At 39.7% G+C, this 27,385-nt stretch overlaps 1 protein-coding gene across 3 annotated transcripts; it reads right to left on the reverse strand.

Moving 5' to 3' along the window:
* Positions 1–81: 81 nt before the first annotated feature.
* gdpd2 (glycerophosphodiester phosphodiesterase domain containing 2) lies at positions 82–26,865 on the reverse strand. Of its 3 annotated transcripts, none has more exons than XM_077733089.1 (15): positions 26,652–26,865; positions 21,281–21,384; positions 21,126–21,219; positions 20,993–21,052; positions 19,532–19,630; positions 19,382–19,475; positions 19,124–19,269; positions 15,354–15,436; positions 14,092–14,251; positions 9,811–10,017; positions 7,357–7,485; positions 4,062–4,209; positions 2,281–2,363; positions 2,179–2,204; positions 82–432 (listed from the first exon to the last, which is right to left on the reverse strand). In XM_077733089.1, exons 1-14 carry the CDS (start codon positions 26,727–26,729, stop codon positions 2,196–2,198), a joined length of 1,494 nt encoding a protein of 497 aa, XP_077589215.1. In that variant the 5' UTR covers positions 26,730–26,865; the 3' UTR covers positions 82–432; positions 2,179–2,195. The 3 variants fall into 3 exon arrangements, 2 of the variants coding, with proteins under 2 accessions (XP_077589215.1, XP_077589214.1); XM_077733088.1 differs by having other exon boundaries at positions 7,337–7,485; positions 26,652–26,864; XR_013328707.1 differs by lacking the exon at positions 4,062–4,209 and having other exon boundaries at positions 82–434; positions 2,180–2,204; positions 7,337–7,485; positions 26,652–26,864.
* Between the last annotated feature and the right edge of the window lie 520 nt (positions 26,866–27,385).

Below are 27,385 nucleotides of genomic sequence, written 5' to 3' on the forward strand. Positions count from 1 at the left end.
TGGCTCATAGTCATTTGGGATAGGCTCCAGCACCTCATGCAACCCTAATAAGGATAAAGCGGTTCAGAAAATGAGATGAGATGAGAGATGAAGTTATTTATTTTGTATCGCTATTTCAAATAAGAAACAGCACAAGACATATGGCAGATTTGAATTAAAAATAAAAGTTATGGATATTCTTTAGCAAACATGAATATTGTTAGGCCTGATTTCAATGAATTAAGAGATATACCCCATTGCAATACTCCTATTTGCAGAAAATAAATGCATGGATAAGTTTGTTTTGAAAGAAGCCATTTAATTCTAGCTATGTTTTAAGTGGTAATAGGCATTAGTAATACTAATATTAATAATTTTATTATACAGTTGGTTTAAAGGGTGACAGCTCCTTTTCATTCCAGGCCGACAAGTTTTTTCGTTCTTCCTTTGACCCTGTAAAAAAGACCAAAAAACATTTTTTTTTAAAAATGGCCTCTTTTTTTCATCTGGAAATTTGCAAAAATAACACTTACTAAAATACCAATCAACAATAAAAATATCTAACTCTATGGTTGTGACAGCCCGCATTGTGTATTTTTTTCTTTGTTTTGCAATATTTTGTGCCATTCGTTTTATAATATTCACTCATATATTTCCCATTCTGCTTATTATTATGAGCCAAGTCATTTCATTTGAAACTAAAGAGTCAATAATAAAGAAGCTTGATGCACATGAGAAAGTGGTGAGCATTGCACGGGAATACACCTTGAATCGTTCGACCCTCAGTACCATTTATAAACAGAAAGATCGAGCAGCAGGACCCAAATATTGAACTTTGTACAAAGGTTGCAAATCAATTAGATGATGCCATACAGTACTACCGCATTTGTGATGAAAAAAGGAAGAAAACTGTGCAATCGTCATTAGATAGCTTCTTTCGGCCAGTTTCTCATGAATCTCTCCATCTCTAATGTATGTATACAGTACTGTATGTATTCTCTCCATTTTATTAAACGTTTTTTTCAGTACAAACCAATGCTGGTTACTTATACAAGCCTTAAACGTACAAATGCACTTATATAAACCTTCAATATACTTATATAGGCCTTAAACATGAATTATAATACAAAATACAGCACTGAATCAACTTTAATTTGAACAATTTCAACTTATGAACACTTTCAACTTATGAACACTTTCAACTTATGAACACTTTCAACTTATGAACATTTTCAACTTATGAACACTTTCAACTTATGAACACTTTCAACTTATGAACACTTTCAACTTATGAACACTTTCAACTTATGAACAAGCGCTCGGAACCTAACTCGTTCGTAAGTAGAGGAGCGTCTGTATGTGCAAATTGTAGAAGAAGCGGGGAAATTGGTTTTGTTCTTTTCTTTTTCGAGTAAGAAAGGTCTGCTTTGCAAATCATCCAGAGAAACGAAAGTTATAAGCGAGTTTTCCAATGTAAAAATATGGACTAAATGGAAGATAGACCACTCCAAGCAACACTTACCCTAACCCAGAAAAGATTTTTGAAAGACAATGAAAACTGCAAAGGACAGTGAGATTTGTCCATCTTCAAGAGGCATTTATTAGGATGTTTTATTTCTGGATATGAATCATTACATTTGATTGTGGCCAGATCATGTATGAGTACTTGAAATGCACCTGCTGAGGGCAGGTGTGATACAGGTGTGTGGCCAAAGCAAGCACTTCTAATGTTGCTCAAAGTGGTCTTCGGTGTACTTAGAGATGCCCAAACATATGACAATTAGAGAATATTGGTTCACACAAACAGCGAGGGACAATTTAGAATGTTCAACCAGCCAACCATACATGTTTTGGGAACAAACCGGAGAACCCAGGGAAAACCCACACAGTCCTGAGGAGAACATGCAAACGCCACACAGGAAGGTCGGAACCTGAGGACGACGCCCCTAACCACCCGCCTGAGATACTGTGTATTGCTTCTAATTAAAACATAAAAGGATAACTAGTTGTTTGACAATTTAAAAATTAGTTTACATAATCTACATTGTACCTGTTTACATAGATAAAAGTGGGTAAAAAAAACAATGTGACTTTTATTATCATTATTATTTTGCTGAGAATAAACATAAAATGGGCACATTAAATGAAGTGACACCCAGTGCGATAGAAAAAGAGATATAAAAAGGTTTTGAGCATCACCTTTTTTTTGGCAGCAATTACTTTTCCTGGGAAAGGAAAAAATAACACAATGACTAATATTTTCAAATATTTTTTTCTTCATAACACAAAATAGTGGCTTACTGCAGAGTGAAGAACAATGAAATTATCAGAACAATCGATGCCATGTCCACTGCAATCCATATGATGGTGTATGTCTGCTGGGTCTAAAGAAACACAGATTAGGTTTACTGAGATACTAACAGTGCAGTGCCATTTTATCTCACTGTATCGATAGGCCAATCATCTATTCTTATATATTTGGTTAAAATCCGTACAACAGTTATAACAGTTTTTCCCATTTATGTTTTGAACTACTATGAACCCAATGTACCACAAATAATAGAAGCACCACCTCATCGTACATATTTTTGGTTAAATGTAAATATATCTACTAATAATCATGATAGGGATTTGACTTTTAACAATGCCGTATTTAAAAGACAGTATAATAAAGTAAAAAATGAATGCTGCTTACAGAGATGAGGTCAATAAACTGTCTTTGTGGTGTTTGGTAAACAATCTCACACTAAACACCAAGAAAACTAAAGGAATAATCCTGGACTTTCGCAAATGCAACATAGATCTGGCCCCACTCCTCATAAGTCCTTCAAATTCAATATCAAATTCCTGGGGGGGTTCACACCACGAACAAGCTCTCCTGGTCTACCAACACCATGGCAGTGGTGAAGGGGCCCCAGAAATGACTGCATTTCCTGAGGGTACTCAAGAAAAACAACTTAGACACTAAGCTACTGGCAACCTCTTTAGAACCACTGTAGAGAGCATCCTGGTATACTGCATTACAGTGTGGAATGCTGGAAGCATGGCAGTAGATAGAAAAGCCATGCAGAGAGTGATCAACACCGCCCTGAAGATAATTGGCTGCTCCCTGCCCTCACTGGAAGACATTGCCAGCTCTCGTTATCTCAGCACTGTGTTCCATCTGACTGTAAGATTCAGAGTTGTCGCCGTGGAGTTCTGTAGAACTGATGTCGGCTTTGGCGAAAAATTGAACTACAGTGCTGGGTGACTTTAGCTCATGCATCCACAAGCCATTCACAAATTGCCGCATGACTCACCCAACGCCACCTGCTAGTGTTTGTATAACTTTGCCATCGAATATTCACTACTACCAAGCTGTTCGCCTTACATCTGCAGAAACTCAGCGTTGTATTTTTGACTTGTCAAAGCTGATTTTCCAGCTTGGATCACTTGTGAATCATGGACTTTTCGTGTATGGGGAATGGTATTGCTGCAGCTCACTTTCTATGTTCCTCACATAGCTAATAGCTTCCAGTTTGAACTGCGCCTCAGAAGCGTGTCTATATGAAGGTGCCCTTTGCAGGGCTTCAAATCGATATTGTTTTGCAAAAGGCATACACTTGCCGTATTTTCTCGAATATAATATTTGTAACTAAAAAAATGTAGGACTGAATCAAAGGTATGTCTTAAATGCACACATGACTTGCTATACTCTTCTACACCAGTAGATGTCGGCCAAATGACATTACTATTTGTTGATTTTTTGGCAGTAAGAAAACAATCATTACTGAATGTATTACTAACTTCCTTATGATATTGACCCTAATAATGTGCTTTATATTCATACATCAATTTTCTTAAGAGTTTTCCTTCAAAATAACACATCTGTATTCCTATTAAAAACATGAATATGGAGGTGGAAATTGTGAATCAGGAGGCGGGTTATATGCGAGAAATTGTAAAATTCAATGATTTGAAGGCAATTTTAAGGGTGCGGTTTATACGTGAGGTGGATTGAATGCAAGAAAATATGGTATGTTGAAAAAAAATGAATCAGAAAATAAAAATCAAGGAGCTACTGAAAGGAAAGCTCTCAATACCATGATCCAATTGGGGCGTTCCATGTCCCTTAGCAGATGGCAGGCGTTGGTGGTGACTGAGCTGACTCCCGCGCACCACAAAACTGAGAAAAGCCATGACTCGTTGACCATCCAAAGATTCACCGTCACGTTTTTCCCCACCAGTTCCCTGTCATATGCAGTTATATATCAGTATATCAGTTGGTGCCGATGTCGGGGCGAGCACGTCGGCGCAACGTCCTTCGGCTGGCTATCCGGTCGGCTAACTATTCGTTCGGCTAGCTCTACGTTCGGCCAGATGCACCTTCGACGAAATGGCCCTTGCCCAGACGTCAGTTGGCTAAACGTCTTTAGGCAAATAAACCGGCCACGCCTACAGCCTCAGGTGGCTTAAACTCTGGAAATGGCCCCTCACACCTTAAAGTTTTTTTTAATTAAGATAAGAAGTGCAGTCTCATCTGATCTCATTTTCTGAACCGCGTTATCCTCACTACGGTCACGGGCAATGTCCCCTCTAATTTTTAGTTCGTCTGGGCAGAAAGACAACCTCCCTGAGCACACTGAGTACCAGGGTGAGCAACATCATTGCCCGCGATTGGCACACCACCAGTATCACACCTGCCATAAGAAGGTGCATGTCTACTACACATAAATAATTCAGTAATAATAAAATGTAATGATTAATATCTATGAATGGCCGGCCCGAGAGATGAGTGTTTCGCGCGTCAGCCTCACAGCTCTGGGGTCCTGGATTCAAATCCAGGTCGGTCCACCTGTGTTGAATTTGCATATTCTCCCTGGGCCTGCGTGCGTTTTCTCTGAGAACTCTTTTTTCCTCCCACATCCCAAAAAGTTGCGTTGTAGGCTGATTGGACACTCTAAAATTACCCCTAGGTATGGTACTGAGTGTGCATGACTGTCCGTCTCCTTGTGCCCTGAGATTGGCTGGCCACCAATAAAGGGTCTCCCCCACCCCTGGCCCAATGTGAGCAGGGATAGGCTCCAGCACCCCCGTGAGTGATAAAGTGAATAAAGCGGTTCAGAAGATGAATGAAAAAAAGATCTATTAATAAAACATCTTCATAAATGCCATTAGAATATGCACAAATCCGACTTTAATTTTACCTTATTTTACACATCTGTTCTCATTCTCGTTCAAATTACTTTTCTGTTAGACGTATCACTTGAGATAGTCAAGTTTCCATATATATGCAATATTTTTCCATGATTTTGCTTTGAATTGTTTAATAAGGGATAGCATATATTAATGAACGTATTCATATTCATGTTAATGAACATATCTATGTAGGATTGTAGCCAAAGGCTAATTTCCATTTATAGTTGTGTGTTGAAGACAAACGAGTACACATACTTGACACATGCACGCACGCACGCACAAAACCACACACAGTAGATTTAGACAAGTCTCACCCGATTTCACCACTTGTTCTTCTATTTGCACAGTAAAGTAAAGAGGAAGGTATCAAGAAATATTAAAATGTAATTAAAAAGAAGGATAGAAGGGCAATGAAACACAAAAAAACATAAGAGTGGACAGAGCTACTGCCATTGGCTGCCGCGTAAACGGCGCTATCATGGGGAAAGGGGAAAAAAGTTTGGATTTTATTTTGTACACAAAATATGATTGCTGCTGCGCGGAGAAGACGAGAGTAGTGCGCAATTGTGCACGCGCGCAACTTAGAGGGAACATTGGTCACGGGGCCTGCTAGATCTTATCCGAGCTCACTTTGGGCCAGAGGCACAAGGAGACAAAAAAACATTCACGCTTACACTCATACTCAAACCTCGGTGCAATTTAGAGTGTAAAATCAGCCTACCATGCATGTCTTTGGAATATTGGAGGAAACTAGAGTACCCTAAGAACATGCAAACTCCACAGGTGGACCGACTTGCATTTGAACCCAGGTTCCCCACTGTGAGGCCAACGCGCTGAACACTCAGTCGCCGGGCCGCCCCAATAAGTGCACTTAACATCTGAAATTAAAGAGATGACCAATCCATTTAAAACTAATGTAATGATGAAAAGTAAAGATTTAATAAAAAATATACATATATATAAAGCATTGGTGGAAACAGAAAAAGTACATAAATAATAATATTAAGTAAGAAAACAAAACTAAAGGAAATCTGAACATCCTGAAATAAAAAAAAACAAAATCATATATTTTTATTAAGTAAAAATTTGTTGTTTTTGAATTGAAAAATTATTTTCAAAATATAAGGGATAACATTTATATTTGGCCCGGAGTCAGCTTGGATAAGATCCTAATGTCCCTAATGAGGATAAAGCGGTTCAGAAAATGGGATTTAATTTTTACATATCTAAACATTTAATTTTTTTCTAAATTGTTTGATATTATCATTCTAGTCCTATTTTTTTAAAGTTTTCTAACTGATTGTGGACAAAGTAGATTTTTTTACTTGCCCGTAAATCATTGCATTCGAATTATTTCTGTCACATGTTGCTGATTCTATACCTAGGGCAAGTTTGAGTGTCCAACCAGACTACCATGCATGTCTTTGGAATGTGGGAGGAAACCGGAGTACCCAGCGGAAACCCACGCAGGCTCCGGGAGAACATGCAAATTCCTCACAGGTGGACCGACCTGGATTTTAAACCAAGACCCAAGGCTGTGAGCTTGATGCGCTAATCATAATTAAATTAACCAACAAGTGATTCCATTATTCTTGAGTGAGGATAGCGCTCACTGGGTACCCTGGTGTGAGTAGGAGCCCCGCTATCATTTCCACGGTGCAACTTTTTTTCTTCCCTTTTTTATCCTATTAACTTGGCAAAGGCTATTTGGAGAAGGCTGTCTTCCGTAAAAGGAGGAAAATTAACGCTTTCTGGCGGACAAAGACAGGTTTTATGTCTCCTATTAATACAGCTACGGAGGGGACTTTTTCATCGGCGGAAGGCATTTTTTCACTGGGATTTGTGTACAACGCGCACCAGAACTTTGCCTCCGTGTTTTGGTACAACATTTTGCGTGTTTTCGTTCCACAATCTTTAATATTACCCAGTATAAAAGCATCACTAAAAATCGCATATGAGGACGAAACACATTGAAATTAGATATGCCTGCAGGGTGAATGAACACAGCCTTAGAGACAAAATAAACAACATTCACACGGCCACCGAACAGGAATCGAACCCACACTTGCCGCACCGAGGTTAGTACTACACCATCAGGTGGCATGACAAAACTTTTGGTTCCGATATGTCTCTATAGACCTCATTTTGATTATATACAGATAGAAAGAAAACATCTTACCGAATTTGTGCCACACTCACTTTGCTGTATTGCAAATTGAGATGCCGACCGCCATCTTTGAACATTTCGTAGACATCGTTGTAGACATGAGTGAAGCCTGGGGCAGCTCTTTCCACATATGCTCGTTCGGATGGAGGAAGCCACAGAATCTACACATACATACAAATATATTCTAGAGCAGTGGTTTTCAAAGTGGGCGGTACCGCCCCCCGGGGGGCGGTGTGAACTTTCAAGGGGGCGCTGACGAATAAACAGGCGAATGGGGGGCGTTGAAATAGTGAAGGGGGCGATGGAGCAATTACAGTAAAATGTGACGTTGGTGTTTGTAGAAAGACCGGAAAAATTGATTTTTCTGTAATAAAAAGTCGACAAAAAACAAGCTTTATTGAAACAAGAAACGTTGTCTGCTCGAGCGCTCACGAGCAGCGCGCATATACCGTATATCACTAATTGTCGCGAGTTTATCGTCGATGCAGGCGACTGGGGAAACCACCACCATCCAGTCAGCCGCAGAGGAGCACACAATGGCGCGCCGGCAACGCTTAACCACAGACGTATGCGCACAGCGACCGGCTTAATGCATCAGCTATCAATTTTTATGATTCCAGGTGAACTGCGCATTGGTCTATTAAAAGAAACGAAATTAGCGAATAATATCTGAGGCGCCTGTCTTCTATTTATTTAAGCTTCGTTCGTTGGAAAGGGGTAAAGAGGGGGGCGTTGGCATTTTGGCCCGGCGGTGAAGGGGGCGGTGGCCAAAAAAGTTTGAAAATCACTGTTCTAGAGGAACCACCTTCATTCCCACCAACACAATTAGCATTGACTAATGGGCTGACAATAACGCTCTAGACATCAAATTCATTTAGACTCCCAGTCAAAATGGATTGGTCATTTAGCGCATTTGCTGATCACAGCCAATCCTCACTGTTTAAATCAGTGGTTCTCAACCTGGGTTCGATCGAACCCTTGAGGTTCGGTGAGTCGGTCTCAGAGGTTCGGTGGAGCCTCTGCCGCGGAGGTCAAGACACATCAACTCATCATGTCTATTTAATATAACATGCCGCGCTTAACCATCACTGGCTGCAGATGATCACGTGAAATTGCTTGGCCAATCAGCGCTGCGAGGAATTTATAAATCTTGAATTTGAAAGAAAATCATTTTTTTTCTATAATACCTATAAAGCGTGATTTATGGATATGAGTGCATGTTAAGATTCTCTCGCTACGTTTGTCCAAACCGTGCAACGTAGAGAGTTGAAATTTTATGGTGGCCAGAAACGGCTGTCGGATCCTAATAGACGAGTGGTTGAATTTCTTCACCCTCTCTAAGTGTGTAAACTCAACTTTTATTTACAGCTGAAACCAGAGTTGATTTATTAATAGTTGTTTTTACATGATGTGCCCTAAAAGCACCGCTTGGCTGATTGGTCATAAGGTAGGACGCCTTTCTACGTATTAACAAAGGTCGAAAAGGCGTGCCATCTCGTGGAAGACTTCCTGTGTGTGGTTCCAGTTTTTGTCCAACTTTACAACGTCTTTCTGAGTCTGTATCTGTTTTAGCTACCGCAACCAAAATGGCGCTGTTTAAGCGGCAGCTGGTGTAAGCGGTAGCTCCGTCCACTCTTGCTCGTTTTGTGTTTTTGCTGCTTTTATGTACTAATGATTTGATGATTCAATTTACTTTGATTTGCTTTGTACTTTGTGCTTTTGCATTGCTGCTCTGTCTTATCACCCTCTTGCTACTACCACATTGAAATTTCCCAAATATGGGATGAATAAAGTCATCCAATGTTATGTAATGTTGTATATGTTAGTATTCTTTTGCTAAGTTCAATGTTTTGAGTTATTAAATAGTTAAAATGTATTTTTAAAAATGCAAACAATTGTAGTATATTGATTTCTAATGTTCATCCTATTTATTATAGCAAAAGCCATTTACCTTTTTTAGTTTTCTATATAAAAGTAATTTCAATAATAAAATTGTTTATTTTATCTGCCTAATGATGAAGTACAGAGGTCAGCAACCATAATTGTTGAAAGAGCTATATTGGCTGATAAAAACTAATGTGTGCAGCTGCAAAAAAATAAAAGCTTTTTGATGGCAAGACATGTCTTATGTAGAATCTATAATAACATTCTATAAAAATGAATACGTTGTTTATGATTACATCATGAGCATTCATGATTAAATGTTTATTTTCCGTACAGTGCATTGAGCAACCCACTGCTATTTTCGTGTTCCTGTTATTTCTCCAGAAGTACTGCCCTTCATGTTTTTGCGACATAGGAGGAAACTGGAGAAAACCAAGACAACCCAGGGAGAACGTGCAAATGCCACCGTGAGGACTCACTTTGGATCGAACCCTGGACCCCAAACCTGTGAGGCCGACAGCACTAACCACTATACACCGGGCCACCAAAAATGGTATTAATTTGAAAATATCTTAAATTATATATAGATATAAAAAACCTACCAGGCTGGGGTCCACCTTGGATGTGAGGATTGTCTGGACCACGTCCACTGTATCACTTTTCTGGTTGGGACTGTACAGGTCAAAAATGACGGCGACTTTGTGGCGTTGGGCGAGGTCCAAAAGCTGGAGCAGTGATGGAACACTCTGATTACGAGCTTCTTCTTTATCTTCTGCAGACATTTGCGAAACTGAGCGGAAAGGATCTGTCTGGAAAAAAACAACGTCAGGAGCTTCATTTGGTCTCAGGTGCTTTGCTGCCATGTCATGGCAATCTAAGACAATCATGATCCACTAATATAATAGGATATTTTGATGTAATCTCCATATAAAGTTTCATTCTTGAAAGTAAAAAAAAAGTACAAATAAATTTGTTTCATATTTTCTGCTGTAATACATTGACTTCATAACCTTTGAATTATAGGCTCTTTGTCAGGAGCAGGACTAGACAGTTGGGTGGAAGTGCCTGTCACCCAATCACAGGTTCAGCAACAAATGGTTCAAGGAGCATCAGGTGTGACTCATCACCATCACTGACCGATCTAAGCCACCCAGATCTTGACCACATGGCTGGATCGTCTCTATCAGTTTACTGTCAGTGCCTTCTTGCGTTACTTCTTGTTTTTCCTGCCTGATCTCCGAGTCCTTTTTTTTGTTCTAGGACCACTTCTATGCCCACGCCACTCGTACCAGTCGGCGGTAGTAGCTCCGTCCACTCTTATTTGTTTTTCGTGTTTTACAGCCTTTCTATCTTTTTTTTTAATTACATTTTAATATTTCTTAGTACATTCCTTTTACTTTACTTTGTAATTTATGCTATTTACTTTATTGTTTTTACAACTTTTTTTGTTCTCTCAGCTTGGTCTCTTTCGGGTAGTTATTTTTTGGAACCATTCAGCCATGCCTCCGCTGTCATACACATGGGATTAGCTGTGAACATTACGAGGCAGAAAGAGCAACACTTCCATGCTGCTGGAAATCTAGAGCTGGAAAAAAGTGCCGGCCGGTCGGGAGAAGAAGGGACGCTTTAGACCAGTGGTCTCAAACCGGTCTTCAAAGGGCTGCAGTGGGTGCAGGTTTTCATTCCAACTCAACAAGGATACCTTTTGCAAGTGCAATCAGTTGATTAGAGTCAGGTGCTACTTATTTTAAAGACACCTGATTAGTTAAAATGTCGGCACTGGATCGGTTGGAACAAAAACCAGGACCCACTGCGGCCCTATGTGGAACCGGTTTGAGACCACTGCTTTAGACTAATCATTCCATCTATTTATATGGGGAAAAAGAGATCCCTCCCCGAAAAGATGGAAGAGCTGTTGGCGCTTACCAGAATGGAAACCGAGTATCAAGAGTGTTGTACTCTGTTCCTGTTCATTCTTCAGCTCCAGACTACTGAGGGACTGTGTGGATAAGTTTGAAAGAGCGTTGGGTCTGAAGTAACAGATCATCGTAATTACCAACCGTGCACAAAGGAAAAACGAGGCTTTCTCATATACTTTGCTTTGTACTTAGTGCTTTTTGCTTTGTTGTTTTACGACCTTTTGGACTCGACCCCACCCGCCACGTGGCTTGGTTTCTTTGTGCTAGTCCTAGACGTCTTTGGCGCCGTTCAGCCGTAGCTCCGCTGCCATGCAAGCGGAATCAGCTGTGAGCAGTGGACGATAGTGCCGAGAGAAGAAGCGACGCTCCAGACCAAGCATTCCACCATTGTTATGGGAGCGTGAGATCTCTCCCCAGTCAGATGGCGGAGCTGTCGGTGCTTGCCGGGCTGCAACAGGAGAGTTGTATCCTTGTGTGCTTTGAAGCCCCTTGCCGGCGTCTCCGCTGCTGCTGATCAGATTATAGGACATCTTCGGAGGATCTAGGCAAGGAAAATGATCAAGTCCAGACTACTGAGGGACTTCCTGTGTGTGGCTCCAGTTTATTACCTAGGTCTACAATGTTTTCAGTGTCTGTCTTGCTACTGCAACCAAGAAAATTTCCCGAAATAGACAGGATGAAATAAAGACATAATAGATATATAAATATATATATATATATATATATATATATATATATATATATATATATATATATATATATATATATATATATATATATATATATATATATATATATATATATATATATATATATATATATATATATATATATATATATATATATATATATATATATATATATATATATATATATATATATATATATATATATATATATATATATATATATATATATATATATTTATATATATATATTTATATATATATATATATATATATATTTATATATATTTATATATATATATATACACATACACACACAGCCACCCTCCCACACACACACACAAACACACACAACCAAACACACACACCCAGCCACCCTCCCACACATACACACACACACCCAGCCACCCTCCCACACATACACACCTACACACACACACACACAAACACACACCCAGCCACCCTCCCACACATACACACCTACACACACACACACACAAACACACACCCAGCCACCCTCCCACACATACACACACACCCAGCCACCCTCCCACACATACACACCTACACACACACACACACACACAAACACACACCCAGCCACCCTCCCACACATACACACACACCCAGCCACCCTCCCACACATACACACCTACACACACACACACACACACAAACACACACCCAGCCACCCTCCCACACATACACACACACACACACACAAACACACACACACCCAGCCACCCTCCCACACATATACACACACACACACACACACAAACACACACACACACACCCAGCCACCCTCCCACACATACACACACACAATATAGGCCAGGTTAGGTTAGAACTTCATCCCGCATCATGGCCGCAGCAGGAAGACAGACACAAGACACAATACATTGTAGACTACCACTAAGAAACCAACGCACGCAACTGGTGGGGCCGAGTTGCAAAGGCCGCAGAACAACAAAGCAAAAAGCACAAAGTACAAAGCAAATCAGTTTATATGGGATCATTAAGAATCATTAAATCCAATCATTAAGACAGAAAAGGCTACCGCGACCGGCCACCACTTGAGCGGCGCCATCATGGTTGCAGCAGCAAAAACGGATACAGACACAACAAAAAGACGTTGTATCGTTGGATAAAACTGTAACACAGGAAGTCTTCCACAAGATGGGGAACTTCTGCAGACTGACAGGTTGAAAATATGCAGAATCACTCTTCCAAGCTTATCTGCATAGTCCCTGAGTAGTCTGGAGGTGAAGAATCAAGAGTAGTGGAGTAGTACAACTCCTCGACTCCGTTTCCGGCCTGGTACGCGCTGACAGCTCTTTCATCTTATCGGTGAGGGATCTCACTTTCCCCACAAAAATAGATGGAATGGTTAGTCAGAAGTGTCGCTTCTTCTCCCGGCACTTTAGTCCAGCTCCGGATTTCCATCGGCATTGAGGTGTTGCTCCTTTAGCTGCGTATTGTTCACAGCTATTTCCATGTGTATAACAGCGTAGGCATGGCTGAATGGTTCCAAAAGAGAAGTCTTCTTTTTTACTTTACTCTGCACTTTATACTTTTTACATTAATGTTTTTACAACTTTATTTGTTCTGTTAGCCTGGCTTCTTTCTGCTACTAATTTTTTGGAACCATTCAGCTATGCCTACGCTGTCATACACATGGGATTAGCTGTGAACAGTATGTAGCAGAAGGACCATCACCTCAATGCCCCTGGAAATCCAGAGCTGGACAAAAGTGCTGGGATAAGAAGCGATGCTTCAGACTAACCATATGGGAAATATTGTGTTTATGATGCTTTTCTGTCTTTTCTTTATTGCATTTTGGTAGATAGTTTTTTACCTAGGTCTACAATGTCTTGTGTCTCTTGTGTCTGTTTTGCTACTGCAACCAAGACATTTCCTGAATATGGGATGAAATCAAGTCTAACCTAATCTATCCAAACTATAACACAGAAAAACAACAAAACTTACACTTTCAACTTTCAGTTTAAAGATTTTTTTCCAAATTACAATACTTTTGGCCTTGATTTATCTACATAACTACTGTCCTTCCCCTGAAAATATGAATTCCAAAACACATTAAGAGTATTGTTTTGAATAAATAAAATGGAATTAACATTAATGATGAAATTTCCCAATTTTAACCCCTCCATTGGCCTATTTCTAAAAATAATTAAATGATCAAATAAGTTAGTCATTTTTGTGTTGAAAGAGTTTGAAAAGCTATAGCATGTGCAAAAATTTGAAGAAGGGCACTCACCCGCAGGAACCATTCCCCTGCATTCAAACCATTCACATCCGCCCACATCAACTCGCCGCTTGCGTTGAAATCTTTGTCGGGAAACTTGTCTTTGATATCGGTGGTTCTCCTCAAGAAGCCCGAATGCTGATCGTGCATCAAGAATGGAACTCTGTCTTTACTAAACAACAATTGCCGCTACGTTATTTAATCACTATGTTGACTGGGATGTATCAGCTGAAGTGCATGCTACAAAGTCCAAACACTTTGCAAAAAGAAAAACATGAAAAACATAAGTAGTCCTCAGGTCGACTTCCATGGAATTTTGTCTACATCTGGGTTGTCATTTTGCCTTTGTGTGTTAGGATTTGGTTTAGTTAGGCTTTTTTCCTGTGGCCTGTCCACGTGATTACCCATTGAGTTCACCTGTCGTTTCCCTGCCCCTGGTGTATTGCATGCTTGCGGCCACTTGTGTTATCTAGATGTTTCTGATCATCTCGTCAACCCATGTCTGCCTATTTAAATCCCATGTTTTTGTCAGTCCTGGCCGGATCATCTGCGTTGCTCTGCGTTGCTAACCATGTTCCATGATCTTCGTTTACTCATGTCTTCCTCGGCAGGTTTGGTTTATTATTTGATTCCAAAGGTCCTTGTTATTTTCAGAATTTCCTAGCCACATTTTATTGAAGTAATGTTATCGCACTCCCTGTTCTTGATTGCTCCGCCGCATTTGGGTCCAACTATGTTCCACACTCGATACCCAAGCTTAAGTGACACCGTGCTATGGATTTCTGCATTTCCTTTTTGGGAATTTGTATCCATGTTCTGGGCAAGCGTGATTCGTTCCATGATTATTTGCAAATGTTTTGTGGCTATTTTCTTTCGTGCTTTTGTATTCGATGTGCCGCCGGCGAACCAGACTTGAACCGGTGCCACACAGTTCAGCCAGCACAAAAAAAGTGCTCTGTTAGTGTCTACTCTTGAAGGTTTTGGTAGGGAGGTTTCTACAGCCGACAACTCATTCTACGAACCTCCGGTGATCCATTACTCTTTTTGACAATTGGCATTTGTGTTGTGGCAATTGACATATAGCCCTGTTTTCTTTTTCCAAGCGTTTGGACTCGGCACTTCACTAGACACTTCTCAGCCACCATACATTTACCATGAACATTGACGGTGATACAAGGCTCAACATTTAGATGAGTTTCAATGCATATGGTACGTCGAGCACGATCAATGGAAGCGAATGAGTGCACTTTCAGCTATGCCTCCGCAAAACATACCTGATCTGCACATCGGTCTCAAAAGCTGCTACGCCACATCGGAGGCTTCTCTCGAATGACATCATGGTGTTCTCCGGGGCCAGCTGGACACACATCAAATAGTTGACTTATCGGCGACCACTGACAAACCCAAGTTGCTCTAAAAGTTAACTGCTTTTAATTTACAGCTCCTTAACGTTGATATATATTGCAACTAATACTTGAAAAGCCATAAGCAACTTTCCAAAAGCTCTAATGAATTAAATGTTATTTCGTGAATTTAAAAGTTAAAAGCTTATTTTGATCAAAAACAACTTGCTGTATTTTTCTCATATAAGCCACATCCACGTATAAGTCGTACCCTTAAAATTGCCTTAAAATCATAGAATTTTACAATTTCTCTCGTATAAGACACTCCCTGAGTCACAATTTCCATTCTCCATTTTGATGGTTTGAATAGCAAATAGCAATGTGTTACTTTGAAGAGAATAATCGCTCGTTATTTCTGAGATACTGTAAGAATCCAAAGGATCTTCTGTTGGATTGCACATTATTTCGGTCAATATCACAAGCAAGTAAAATGCCTGTCTTTGTAAATGAAGGATTTCAATTTATTCAATTTGAAAAAAGAAATAAGTCTATCTTGACAAGAACCTGATGCTTTCTAATGACAGAAATTACAATTTAAGATGTTGTGATGGCCACATATGTTCTAATGTCAAAATATCTCAATTCTTTCGATGCTTCATATTACTGCAATAATTGTCACTTCCAAAGAAGATATTAGCATCAAAGCGGAATTCTGTTTCATTTCATTATCACAAATGTACAATCATTTCCTTTCTGTGTTCCAAAAGGGATTTGCCTGCACGTAGAATTTTTTTACAATCAGTGTGTCGGGAGTGGTCTAGTGTTCACCAAGTCTCTGGGTGTAATAATAGCATGAGATACACATTACGCAGGTATCAAGGCTGATATTTTAATGATCTACGACAGGATATAGGGATGTGCTGACATGGTAAACACTATGAACACATTAATCAAGTCTACTCGCATCTGGCCAGTCAGAGCACGTTTGACGACGTTAAGATGGTGACTCTCTGAGCGAAGAGTGGTAGGGAAAAGGTGACTGAGTTTTTTTTTCATGTTTTATGCAAGATACGTTTTCTTTCTTAAATTTCATTTATAGACTTCAAAATAAATTTTGTTTAGCGTTTCATCTGTTTTTCTCTTCTCTATTTTGAAATAAATTACCATATCGGCCACATTGTCTTGCGTTATGGCGTTTTGTGTTTGTCATGTTGCAGTGTCATGCACAATATCCTTTATGTGAATATAAGCCATTCTCTAGATTCAGTCATCAGGCTTTTTTTCCCCCCCAAAAAACAAATTGAAACCCATGAGAACATGCAAACAGGTGGAGCGACCTGCATTTGAACCCAAAACTGCGGGGCCGACACGCTTTAAAGAATGTTTCTAAAAAAACTGATTTTTATTTTTCTTCTTGAAAGCAGTTTATCTTTTAATTGGAAAATTGATTACCTTTTTTTGTAAAACTTTGTTTTAACATTGACAGATTTTTCTGACGAGTTTTCCTAGAAACAATTAAAACTTTAAAAAATATATATTTTCAAAAACCTTATTCTCAGCCAGTTTTCTTAAAAGTAGCTTATTTCTTTCCCTTAATGTTCTAAAAATTACTGATTTATTATTTTTTTCCTCCTCAAAACAGTTGATCTCTCCAAAATTTGTCTTAAAAATATTTTTTACCACCAAATTTGCTAGGAAACACATTCAGTCCGGTGAAAAAGTTTTTTTTTCACATTAATCACACAGGTTTTAGATCATCAAACACATTTTAGTATGACACAGAGGCAACCCAAGGAAATAAACAATGCAGTTTATAAAAGATCATTTTATTTACCACTGGCCCTCTGTAAAAATGTTATTGCCCCCTGAACATAATAACGGGTTGTGCGACCTTTGGTAGCAATAACTGAAATCAAGCAATTACGATAATTTGTGATGAGTCTTTCACAATGCTTTGGATGAATTATTTCTATTCTGCAATGTTAGAGGGTTTTTAAACAGCCCGTTTAAGATCACACCACACATCATTTCAATAGGATTTAAATCCGGACATTGACTTGGCCACTCCAAAACCATAACCTGGATATTTTTTTACATGCTTCACTGTTGATATAGTGTTCTTTTGATGGAATGCTTTTTTGGGAGCCAAATGTTACAGGCCGCACACCTTCCAATAAGTTCAACTTTTGACTCAGCAGGCCTGAATGTTCTTCCAAAACGTAAAATGAGCCTTTACATTCCTATTGAATAGCAACGGTTTTTAGCTCTGGCATGGAGGCCAGTTTTGGCCAGTGTTTTTCTAAAAGTAGAGTCATGAACTGAGGCCAGTGAGGCCTGCAGTTCTTTTGATGTTTTTCTAGCTTCTTTTGTGACCTCCTGGATAAATCGCCGTCACACTCAAATTTTAGCTAGCTGACCACTCTAACGAAGGTAGGCCACTCTTCCCAGTTCTCTCCATTTGTGGATAATGGCTTTGACAGTGGTTCCCTGGAGCCCGAAACCTTGGAAATGGCTTTGTAACCTTTTCTATACTGATAAATGTCCATCACACTTTTCACATTTCTTCTGGTATTTATTTAGATCGTGGCAATATGCTCCGATCTTGTAGTCTACTTCACTTTGTCTGACATATTCTATTTAAGTGTTTTCTTGAGTATGGGTGTGGCCTCTGAAATTGAACTCAGCTTTCCTACAATTATTATTAGTTACGTCTATCTTGTGATTTAGCAAAGGGGCTAATTACTTTTTCACAAATGGCCAGACAATCATCATTTACAAACTTCTTCTCGTTTCTTGTGTGGTCTTTGTCATACAAAAATTGATTTGATGGTCTGAAACCTGTTTGTGTGTGTGTGTGATAAATATGCAAAAAACTCACCGAAATCAGGAAGGGGGCAAATACTTTTTCATGACACTGTACATAAACATCAAACGATGATCAAATGATGATTTTTTTTACATTATTTTTCTCAAAAACCTAATTTATATCAAAACCTCCAAAAAAGTGTTTTTATAAATCAGTCAATTTGAGAAATAAGATAAAAAATTAATTAGCCTACTACAGAGTTTTCTGATAAATACCTTATTTATCCAAATCTTTCTGGTGAAAAATTTCATATTTCCAAAATTTTCTCGAAGCAACTGGTCCCTTCAAATTTTTCTCTTGAATAGGGTGAAATTGAATTTGTGTTCACAATTTTTCTATAAAACCAATCATGTTTTTTAAAATTATTTTTTGGAACATTCACTCTGATTTGTTTTACAATTTTCCCCCAAAGATGTAATAGCATTAAACTAAATATTGTTTTCAAAAATGTCCCTAAAAAAATGGATTCAATTTTTCTGACGTCTTCTACACTTATATTTTTCTGGTCTGACTCTGCAAATATATTTAACTCTTTGACTGCCAGTGATGGTGCAAGACATCTAATGATCCTTATCCTTTGAATTAAAATGAGTTTGTCTTTAGATGTCCAATCCATTTCAAACAGCAGGGTCCATCACTCGCAGCCAATCATTTGACTTCAAATGGCTAAGGAGTAGGTCACTGTCAATGGCAAGATAGGCTCATTATCATAATTTTATAAATATAAATATACTACTCATTCACTGCCTTTTCTTTTCTATGGTTGTCATTGGCTGCCAATGAATGCCTTCAACTGACTGGATGCACCAAGAGAATAAAATGGGAAGTGGCTCACCATGGGAGCTCCTCGGTGGCCGATCAGTTTTGGCTTTTGAGGCAGATCGGCCTGATCCATCAGACAAGGTGAGCAAATGAGTAAAGGACACAGCAGGATGAATGCTGACACCGAAGCATAAACGAATGCCAACAAGAAGTAAGAGCCTGGCAGAGAGAAGGATTTCCACTCTCATTACCAATCACCACATTTTCACATCCACATTATTAATATTTATTTGCCATGTGATAAATGCATACAATCACATTGCTTACTTACATTTTGATTTGGCCATGTGCAATCTGTCAAAGACAAAAGGGCTGAGCAGAACCAAACCTCCGACAGCACCAAACTGTAGGAAAGGAGCTGTCGCCTAACAAAACATACAATGAGCATCTGCCGATCAATCTTATGAATCCCATTGAATACCTGAAGCGAGAGAAGAACTGTGGACCACTCTTGCTTCCACTGGAGACATATTCCCAAAATCCCAAGAGTGATGAAAATCACACCGAGAAACAGGTGGCACTAGGAAAATAGATAGTAGATTAAAAATATTTTATCAAACTTGTTTTTTTTTTCAATCTAAGCAGGAGTGGGGAAAAACTACACAAGCTCTTATTTTTACACACTTTTACACAAAACCTTAACTTTTTTATCCATTCAGAGATGGACCTGCTGGTGTGCTTTGAATCTTTCTCATTCTGCATGTTCCAAGAGCGCTGGAGTTTAAGCGCACAAACTGAGTGCCGGATATTCTCCTTCAAGATTTGCTGGCAGACAGCAGAATTCATTCTTCCATCAAGTTACAGCAAGTCGTCCTGGTCCTGAGGCAGCAAAGCAGCCTCAGACCATCACACTGCCACCACCATGCTTCACTGGTGGTTTGGTGTCCTTTTGATGGAATCCTGTGCCATGTTATCGCCAAATGTAACGGAACAAACACCTTCCAATAAGATCAACTTTTGACTCATCAGTCCACAGAATGTTCTTCAATAAAGTGTAAAAAAAATAATCAAGATGTTTTTTGGCTAACATAGGAGGAGCCTTTATATTCTTTTTGGACAGCAATAGTTTTTGGCTTGGAACTCTGCCATGGATGGCAGCTTTGGCCAGTGTTAGAAGTCATGCAGAGTAGAGTCATGAATATTGACCTTAACTGAGGCCAGCAAGTTCTTTCGATGTCTAGGTTCTTTTGTGACCTTCTGGATGAGTCGTCGTCGCATTCTTTATAATTGTGTTATTTTTATCTCGCCGTCCAACCCGGGGATGTTTACCACTGTTCTCAGTTTTTTCCATGTGTGGATAATAATGGCTGTGACTGTGGTTCCCATTGGAAATGGCTTTGTAACCTTTTCCAGAGGGGTCGATGTGTTTTCTTGAGTCAATACGTGGTGGTAATCAGGTGTGGGTGTGGACTTTGAAATTGAACTCAGCTTTCCTACAATTGTGATTAGTCCATTATTTTGTGGTATAAAAAAGGGGGGCAATTACATTTTCACAGAGGGCCAGTCACGTTTGGAATGTTGTGTGTCTTGGTAAATAAAAGTGATTTGATGGTCTGAAAACAGTGTCTGATAAATGAGCAAAAAAAAAAAAAAAACAGAAACCCCGGATAGGGGAAAATACTTTTTCACGACATAGTATGCAACAGCTAAGCTGTGTCATTGGCCCAGAAAAAAAAAATACCTCGCAAGAGGCTGGCTCCTTGAAAAGTAGCTATTGGAGCAAAAAGTGTGCGCATCCTCTCGTTTGTTCTCTAGAAAAAAAACTTTACTTGCTTTGGCGGCTCCATGGGCCTGTTGATGCTTATCGCACCCAAGTCCTGTTCCCATTTGTCCTGCCCCTGGATCAGAAAATATCTGGAAAAGTCACAATAACTCATCTCACCTTATGCAGCCAATGTAAGTGAAGTGGTTCTCTCAAGGCAACTTGCGACAAGGCAAAAAGCTATAGAAAGAAATTCAACCCTTTTATGGCAAGGATCCGTGTAAATCTTAATTTTTCTTGGAGCAATTCTTACCAGCAACAGCACACAGTAGCTGGTCAAAAAGGCTGAGGCAATGGTCAGCACCATGAACCAGTTGACCCATCGCTTCAGTTTGACAAAGGCCTTCCTGAAAACGATAATGCACCAGTTAAAAACATCTGCAAATCCAACTTTATGATTTTGTTTACCAGTTGAGGTCCTCTTGGTCGTTTGAAGTCACCGTGCAAATGTACATCCAGGAAAGGGACAGCACCGTGACTGCACTGAGGACGAAGAACCAGCTGCACCCATGCTACAATGAGGTACGGGAGAATGAAATTTTAAAGAGCAGAATTTAATAAATTGATTGGAATCACAGGCATTTTGCTACAAAGAAACAAAGTTATTGCTTAAATTTTGGTGGGTAAACTGTACACTTTTTTTTTATTTATATACATAAATGCATACAAATTATTATACCGGGTGAGCCAAAAGTTGATGGACAGTAAATGATACCCGGTTGCGATAACAAATTTTATTGGGCAATATTTTGTCAAAAAAAAATTCTAGTTATGCAATATTATTGTCAAAAATGTAACGACTAATACAGTCAATATATAAACACTGATCCCTCATTTTTTGCGGATAACGTAGACCAAACATGAATTGAAAACCCAGAAGTAGGATCAACCCATTGTTAATGGATTTTTCCAATTGTTCGAAGAGTGCTCGGGGTCGTAACCAGTCATCTAGTCCTCTCACAAGGACTGTTTATCTGACATCTCACCCATTCCCGGGCTCCGAGGACTGTTGATCTGGGTTTGCAGCGAGGAGTCGTCAAGGACTCTTGCTAGCAGCAGATGGATATCTGTCACTTGCAGGAACACTCGCATAGTGTTCCTTCATTGTGATGCACTTCCAGCTATACTTTGAGATACGAGCTTAATGCGTTCCGGGATCGAGTTCGTACGTCAATTTAGTCATATCTCAAATCAACCTTTCCCATAGAAACTGACGAAATACCAATTGATTAGTTCCCACCCTATGAAAACACATCAAAACACATGATTTTACAATGAGAAAACATATTTCTATTGATTCTAATTCACCATCTACTAAAAGAGCAACAAATAGCTAGTGGTTACGATGTACAATAAACTAAAATGAGACATTATTCAGTATAATCCGGAGAGAAAGAGGGAGAGAGAGAGAGAAAGAGAGAGTGAGAGAGGGAGAGAGAGAGAGGGTGAGATAGAGAGGGAGAGAGAGACAAATAAAAAGAGAAAGAAAGAGAAAGATGGGGCTAGAGAGAGTGAGAGAGAGACAGAGAGTGAGAGAGGGGGAGAGGGAGAGAGAAATAAAAAGAAAAAGAAAAATAGGGATAGAGAGAGAGAGAGAGAGAGAAAGAGAGAGAGAGAAGGAGAGAGAGAGAGAGATAGAGAGAGAGAGAAGGAGAGAGAGAGAGAGAGAGAGAGAGAGAGAGAGAGAGAGAGAGAGAGAGAGAGAGAGAGAGAGAGAGAGAGTGAGAGAGAGAGAGAGAGTGAGAGAGTGAGAAAGTGAGAGAGTGAGAGAGTGAGAGAGTGAGAGAGAAAGAGAGAGAGAGAGAGAGAGAGAGAGAGAGAGAGGGAGAGAGAGAGAGAGAGAGAGAGAGAGAGAGAGAGAGAGAGAGAGAGAGAGAGAGAGAGAGAGAGAGAGAGAGAGAGGTCATGACTCGCTATTTTTCATCACCTGGTTTTCAGTTACGATTTCAGCGTGAATTTCGACATTTTTATGAACTTATTTTTCTACTCAATATAACATCTGCAATGTACTGAAGTCGTGAAAGTTGAAGATGCAGTGGTAAAGGATCACAGTAAATCTTTTTATGACTACTACTTCATGTGTGCACGATATGGTGAAGCATTAAATCGTACCTGTATTATCACAATAAAGCCATTCAATCATTCAATATTTTTGTGCTTATATTTTAGGCAGGGGGGGGGGGGGGTTATTCTTCTGTCAGTCTAAGGCACAGAATTAGCCAAGACTGTATCTGGGGGTTTAAACTGTGCTTTGTGCTCATTGGTTTATTTTACAAAGAAAATGACTAAACAACTTGCCCAACATGTCCACTTCAGTAGAAGGGCTCAACGTGAACAGACTGGACAAAATGGAATGTTAATCTGCCTTTGCACGGATTTCGAACTGTAGCTGTGGCGGGAGAGAAAAAAATCGAATGATTGAGAAATGGAATGTGTGCTGCCATTCCTTAGATTCAAAATGGTTTGGATGTCCACCGTCATTCACCGCTATAAAAAAAATGTGTATATCCGCCAGTCGTCCCAGTTTAAATGAATAAGTCAATTTAATTACAGCCAATGAGTTCACAATTTATCAATCAATCATCTTATTTACAGCATAACCTCATAAGGGTTGCCAGAGTCAGCTGACTTCGGGCGAAAGGGAGACTACAACCTATACTGTTTGCCAGTTAGCCATAGGGGACACAGGGGGACACAGAGAGACAAACAACCATCTGCCTTCTCAATCACAATGCCACCAGTCTGCAACCGTATTTTCTCGCATATACGCCGTATTTGTCTCTCGAAAAAGTGATTCCTGATTCAAGGGTATGGCTTATATTCACACATATTACACTTGGCATGCACGAAACTGCAAGTTGACAAAAAAATGCCATAACGCAAGACAATGTGGCCAATAAGGTCATTTATTTCATAATAGAGAAAATATAAACCGATAAAACTACGTAAGATAAACTACATTTATTGTGATATCTATGAATGAGGGTGGCCCGGTGGGGCGAATGGTTAGCACATCGACCTCACAGCTCTAGAGTCCTGGGTTCAAATCCAGGTGGTGCCACCTGTGTGGTGTTTGGAGGTTCTCCCTGAGCCTGTGTGGGTTTCCTCCGGGTGCTCCAGTTGCCTCTCACATTCCAAAAACATGCGTGGCAGGCACTCTAAATTGCCCCTAGATCGATGAATGAAATTCAAGCAAAAAAAGTATCTTGCATAAAATGTGAAAAAAATCACCTAAGTATCATCACTCATTTCCATACTGGCCTGTTAGTGTACCAGGCAACCAAACCCAGTTGGGAAAGTGGACCCCCACACCCCCTTGAGGTACTTGTTTTACTCAAAGAACTTATAATATTTCAGTGAATGTTTAAACTGGAAGATCTGAATTTACCACAAGTAAATATATTGTTGTGTTGATTTTTAGCCATTTTCAAGGCGGACTATGCCAGAAATACAACAGGACAGGCTCAACTTTCAGCATTAGCTTCGATGGCGATAAAAAAGAAGGAAGAAAGAAAGGAGGATGAATATTGTGTACAGTTAAAAATGATTTTTGGTGATTAAACTATGGATGGATGGATGGATGGATGGATCCTTTTATTCATCCCGTATTCAGGAAATTTCATTGTGGCAGTAGCAAGCGGGTGATTAGACAGGGCAGCAAAGTAAAAGTTCAAAGCTAATCAAAGTAAATGGAATCATCAAATTATTAAGACATAAAAGCAGAAAAAACACAAAACAAGCAAGAGTGTACAGAGCTACCGCTTCCACCGTCTGCCGCTTGAACGCAATCTTGGTTGCGGTAGCTAAAACGGATACACTCAAAAAGACGTTGTAAAGTTGGACGAAAACGAGAATAAACATACAACATAAATATGGCGATATTCCTAGATAATATTTCAATTGTGGGCCAAGTTCTGATATCTGAAAAGCTCCAGTGTTTGAATTCAAGCTCCAGTGTTTGTATTTAATCACTACATGCTGCTAGGGAGTGGATTTAACCCCATTTTAGTGCAATTTTTGCTGTTTCGCGTATGGGCGTATATGGACATATTAATGTTCATCGCTGTCTTTTTCCCGGGGAAATGATACTCCAGGCCCGGTTCTGATATTTAAAAATCTCCAGTATTTGTATTTAATCAATAAATGCTGTTTTTGGCTGGATTTTAACCCACTTTTGGGCAATGCAGCCGGTACGCCATTGACGTTCATCACTGTCTTTTCCCGGGATAAGAGATGTGAGCAAGCCCAGTGGCCATGACACTGTCTTTTTGCTGCATCGCTTTCGTGTATAAAATATATCTACGAGCACTGGGCGGAACTTTGCTTTGATACAATGAAAGGATCTGAAAAGGGGGAGCCTTCAACTCCTTCAGAACCCTTTAAAGCGAGTCATGGTTTGAAAAATGATTTTAAAAAAAAGATCTGTAATACACTCTGTAATCAGACACGGGGAAGCAGCAAGTTCTAAATCGAAAGCCGCGTTGGAATTTATCAAAACATTTGCCTCGATTATCACTCAGGAAAGTTACAATGAAGTGGCTAGAGTTTTCAGATTTTGTAGAAAAGACGCACTCTGACAAGCTGGCAAGTGGTCGCGCATTATTGTATTCTGATGACATTTGTGCGCGTCATTTTTGAAATATTTTGAAGAGAAAGCAAAAACAAACAACTCTTGATGCGTTTGTTTTGAAGACTCCGGCTGAATGTCCGGGTGGAGTCAACCCGTGGAACAAAGGTAAAAAAGATTAAAACTAAATTAGAATTCAGTTTTGTGTAAAGTTACATTGAATGTATGTTTTAGTGTGTCTCTATATATTAATCCGAGTTAATATCAATTTGTTTGTTCGGTTAGGAGTGCATTCCCGTGGATAAAGTCACCAAACAATCACGTGAGGTTTAAATAGGCAGAACACGGAAATGATTCTCAATCAAACGCTGCTGGTCAACGAGAGGAAAGGTAAGCCAGGAGGGACACAAGAGGAGAAAAGCAATCACGCACAGAGGGAAAAATTAATGACAAAAACTAAATCAAACCTAACAATCCTCCCAAGAGTCACAGGGAGTTGAGGAGACTAATCCAGTCAAACATGGGCACCAGGTGGGGATACAGTTAATTGGTGGCCAGCCATTCACAGAGCACAAGGAGATGGACAACCATTCACACTCACACTCATACCTCAGGCGCATTTACAGTGTTCCTCCAGGCTACGCTGCATATTTTGGGGATGTAGGAGGAAACTGGAGTACCCAGAGAAAACCTTCGTGAGCCCGAGCAATACATGCAAACCCCACACAGCAAAGTCTGAACCTGGGTTCAAACCCTCTATCTCAGAAATGTGAGGCCGATTCTCCAACAACCTAAATCACAATAAAAAATGACTCAATTTATCACATTGCATGTTTTTTTACATAATCTGGAGATATAGTAATATAAAAATACATTTACTTTAAGTTTTATACTATAAATTAATATTTTTACACTCGTGAAAATTTGCACGAACAGTGAGAATGTAACTGAAGAAAGTCACAATTAAGAGAGCTCCAGCAATCACATTTTATAGGTGGGAAAATACTAGTTTTCCTATGCAGGTGACTCAAACTTGACTCCCATGGAAAAATATGTGTAGAGTCAAAAGGTCTAAAGTGTCAAATGGTAAAACTAGTCTTGGAAAAACATTTGTCTGAAAATGTTACCAAAATAAATGAAATGGAGTAAAAGTTATAAATTACAAAGTTACTTATACGGTATGAAGAAAACCCAAAATGGAAGCATCTTTACCCGACTTTCGCTGCCTTTCATCAAACGTTTCCAGCGGCAGCTATACAAGCCTCGGCAACAGGCGGCGAATGAGGACATGTCTCACTCGTCTTTATTCACCAGTGGTGCATATGCTGGCTGGCTATTGAGAAGGGAGAAATAGCCCCCTTTCGTGGCGCCGACCATTCAGGAGTGAGCGTGTGAAAGAAAGGGGGTGAGCCAATGAGTGGAATTAGAGAAATCCCTCCTCAATGAGGCTGGCAATAGAGTAGACCCTGGGTGAGAGCCAAAGGCTGAAATGACAATAGAAGAGCGCACAATGATGTCATGGCACAAACGGCAGATCTGACTACGCTTTCCCAGCTGGCCTAGACACTATCCCATTGTTAACGCCTTGAAAATTGATGCTTGAAATATACTGGATAGGACTCACGACAGTACTTAAATTAAAATTGGATTGGAATGGATTGGATAACTTTATTCATCCCATATTTGGGAAATTGTATTGTGATAGTAGCAAAAGGGTGAGAATGCAGATACAGGAAAGGCATAGTGAGACAGCAAAGTATATGGAATCATTAAGAATCACCAAATCAAATCATGAAGACAGAAAAAGCAGCAAAAACACAAAACGAGCAGCTGCCACTTGAGCGGCGCCTTTTTGGTTGCGGAAGCAAAAATGGATACAGACTAAAGAAAAAGACGTAGAATTGGATAAAACCGGAACAACACGCAGGAAGTTTTTCACAAGATAC

Source organism: Stigmatopora nigra, chromosome 14 (genome assembly GCF_051989575.1).
Source record: "Stigmatopora nigra isolate UIUO_SnigA chromosome 14, RoL_Snig_1.1, whole genome shotgun sequence".
NCBI lineage: Eukaryota > Metazoa > Chordata > Actinopteri > Syngnathiformes > Syngnathidae > Stigmatopora > Stigmatopora nigra.

Bases quoted from the DNA above. Each gene is read 5' to 3' on its own strand.
- gdpd2 (XM_077733088.1), bottom strand. From the start codon at position 26,729: ATGTCCTCATTCGCCGCCTGTTGCCGAGGCTTGTATAGCTGCCGCTGG. The intron at 19,270-19,381 runs GTAAGTAAGCAA...TCTCTCTGCCAG, and splicing joins GCACATGGCCAAATCAAAAT to GCTCTTACTTCTTGTTGGCA. The intron at 14,252-15,353 runs GTATGTTTTGCG...ATTGTTGTTTAG, and splicing joins GAGACCGATGTGCAGATCAG to TAAAGACAGAGTTCCATTCT.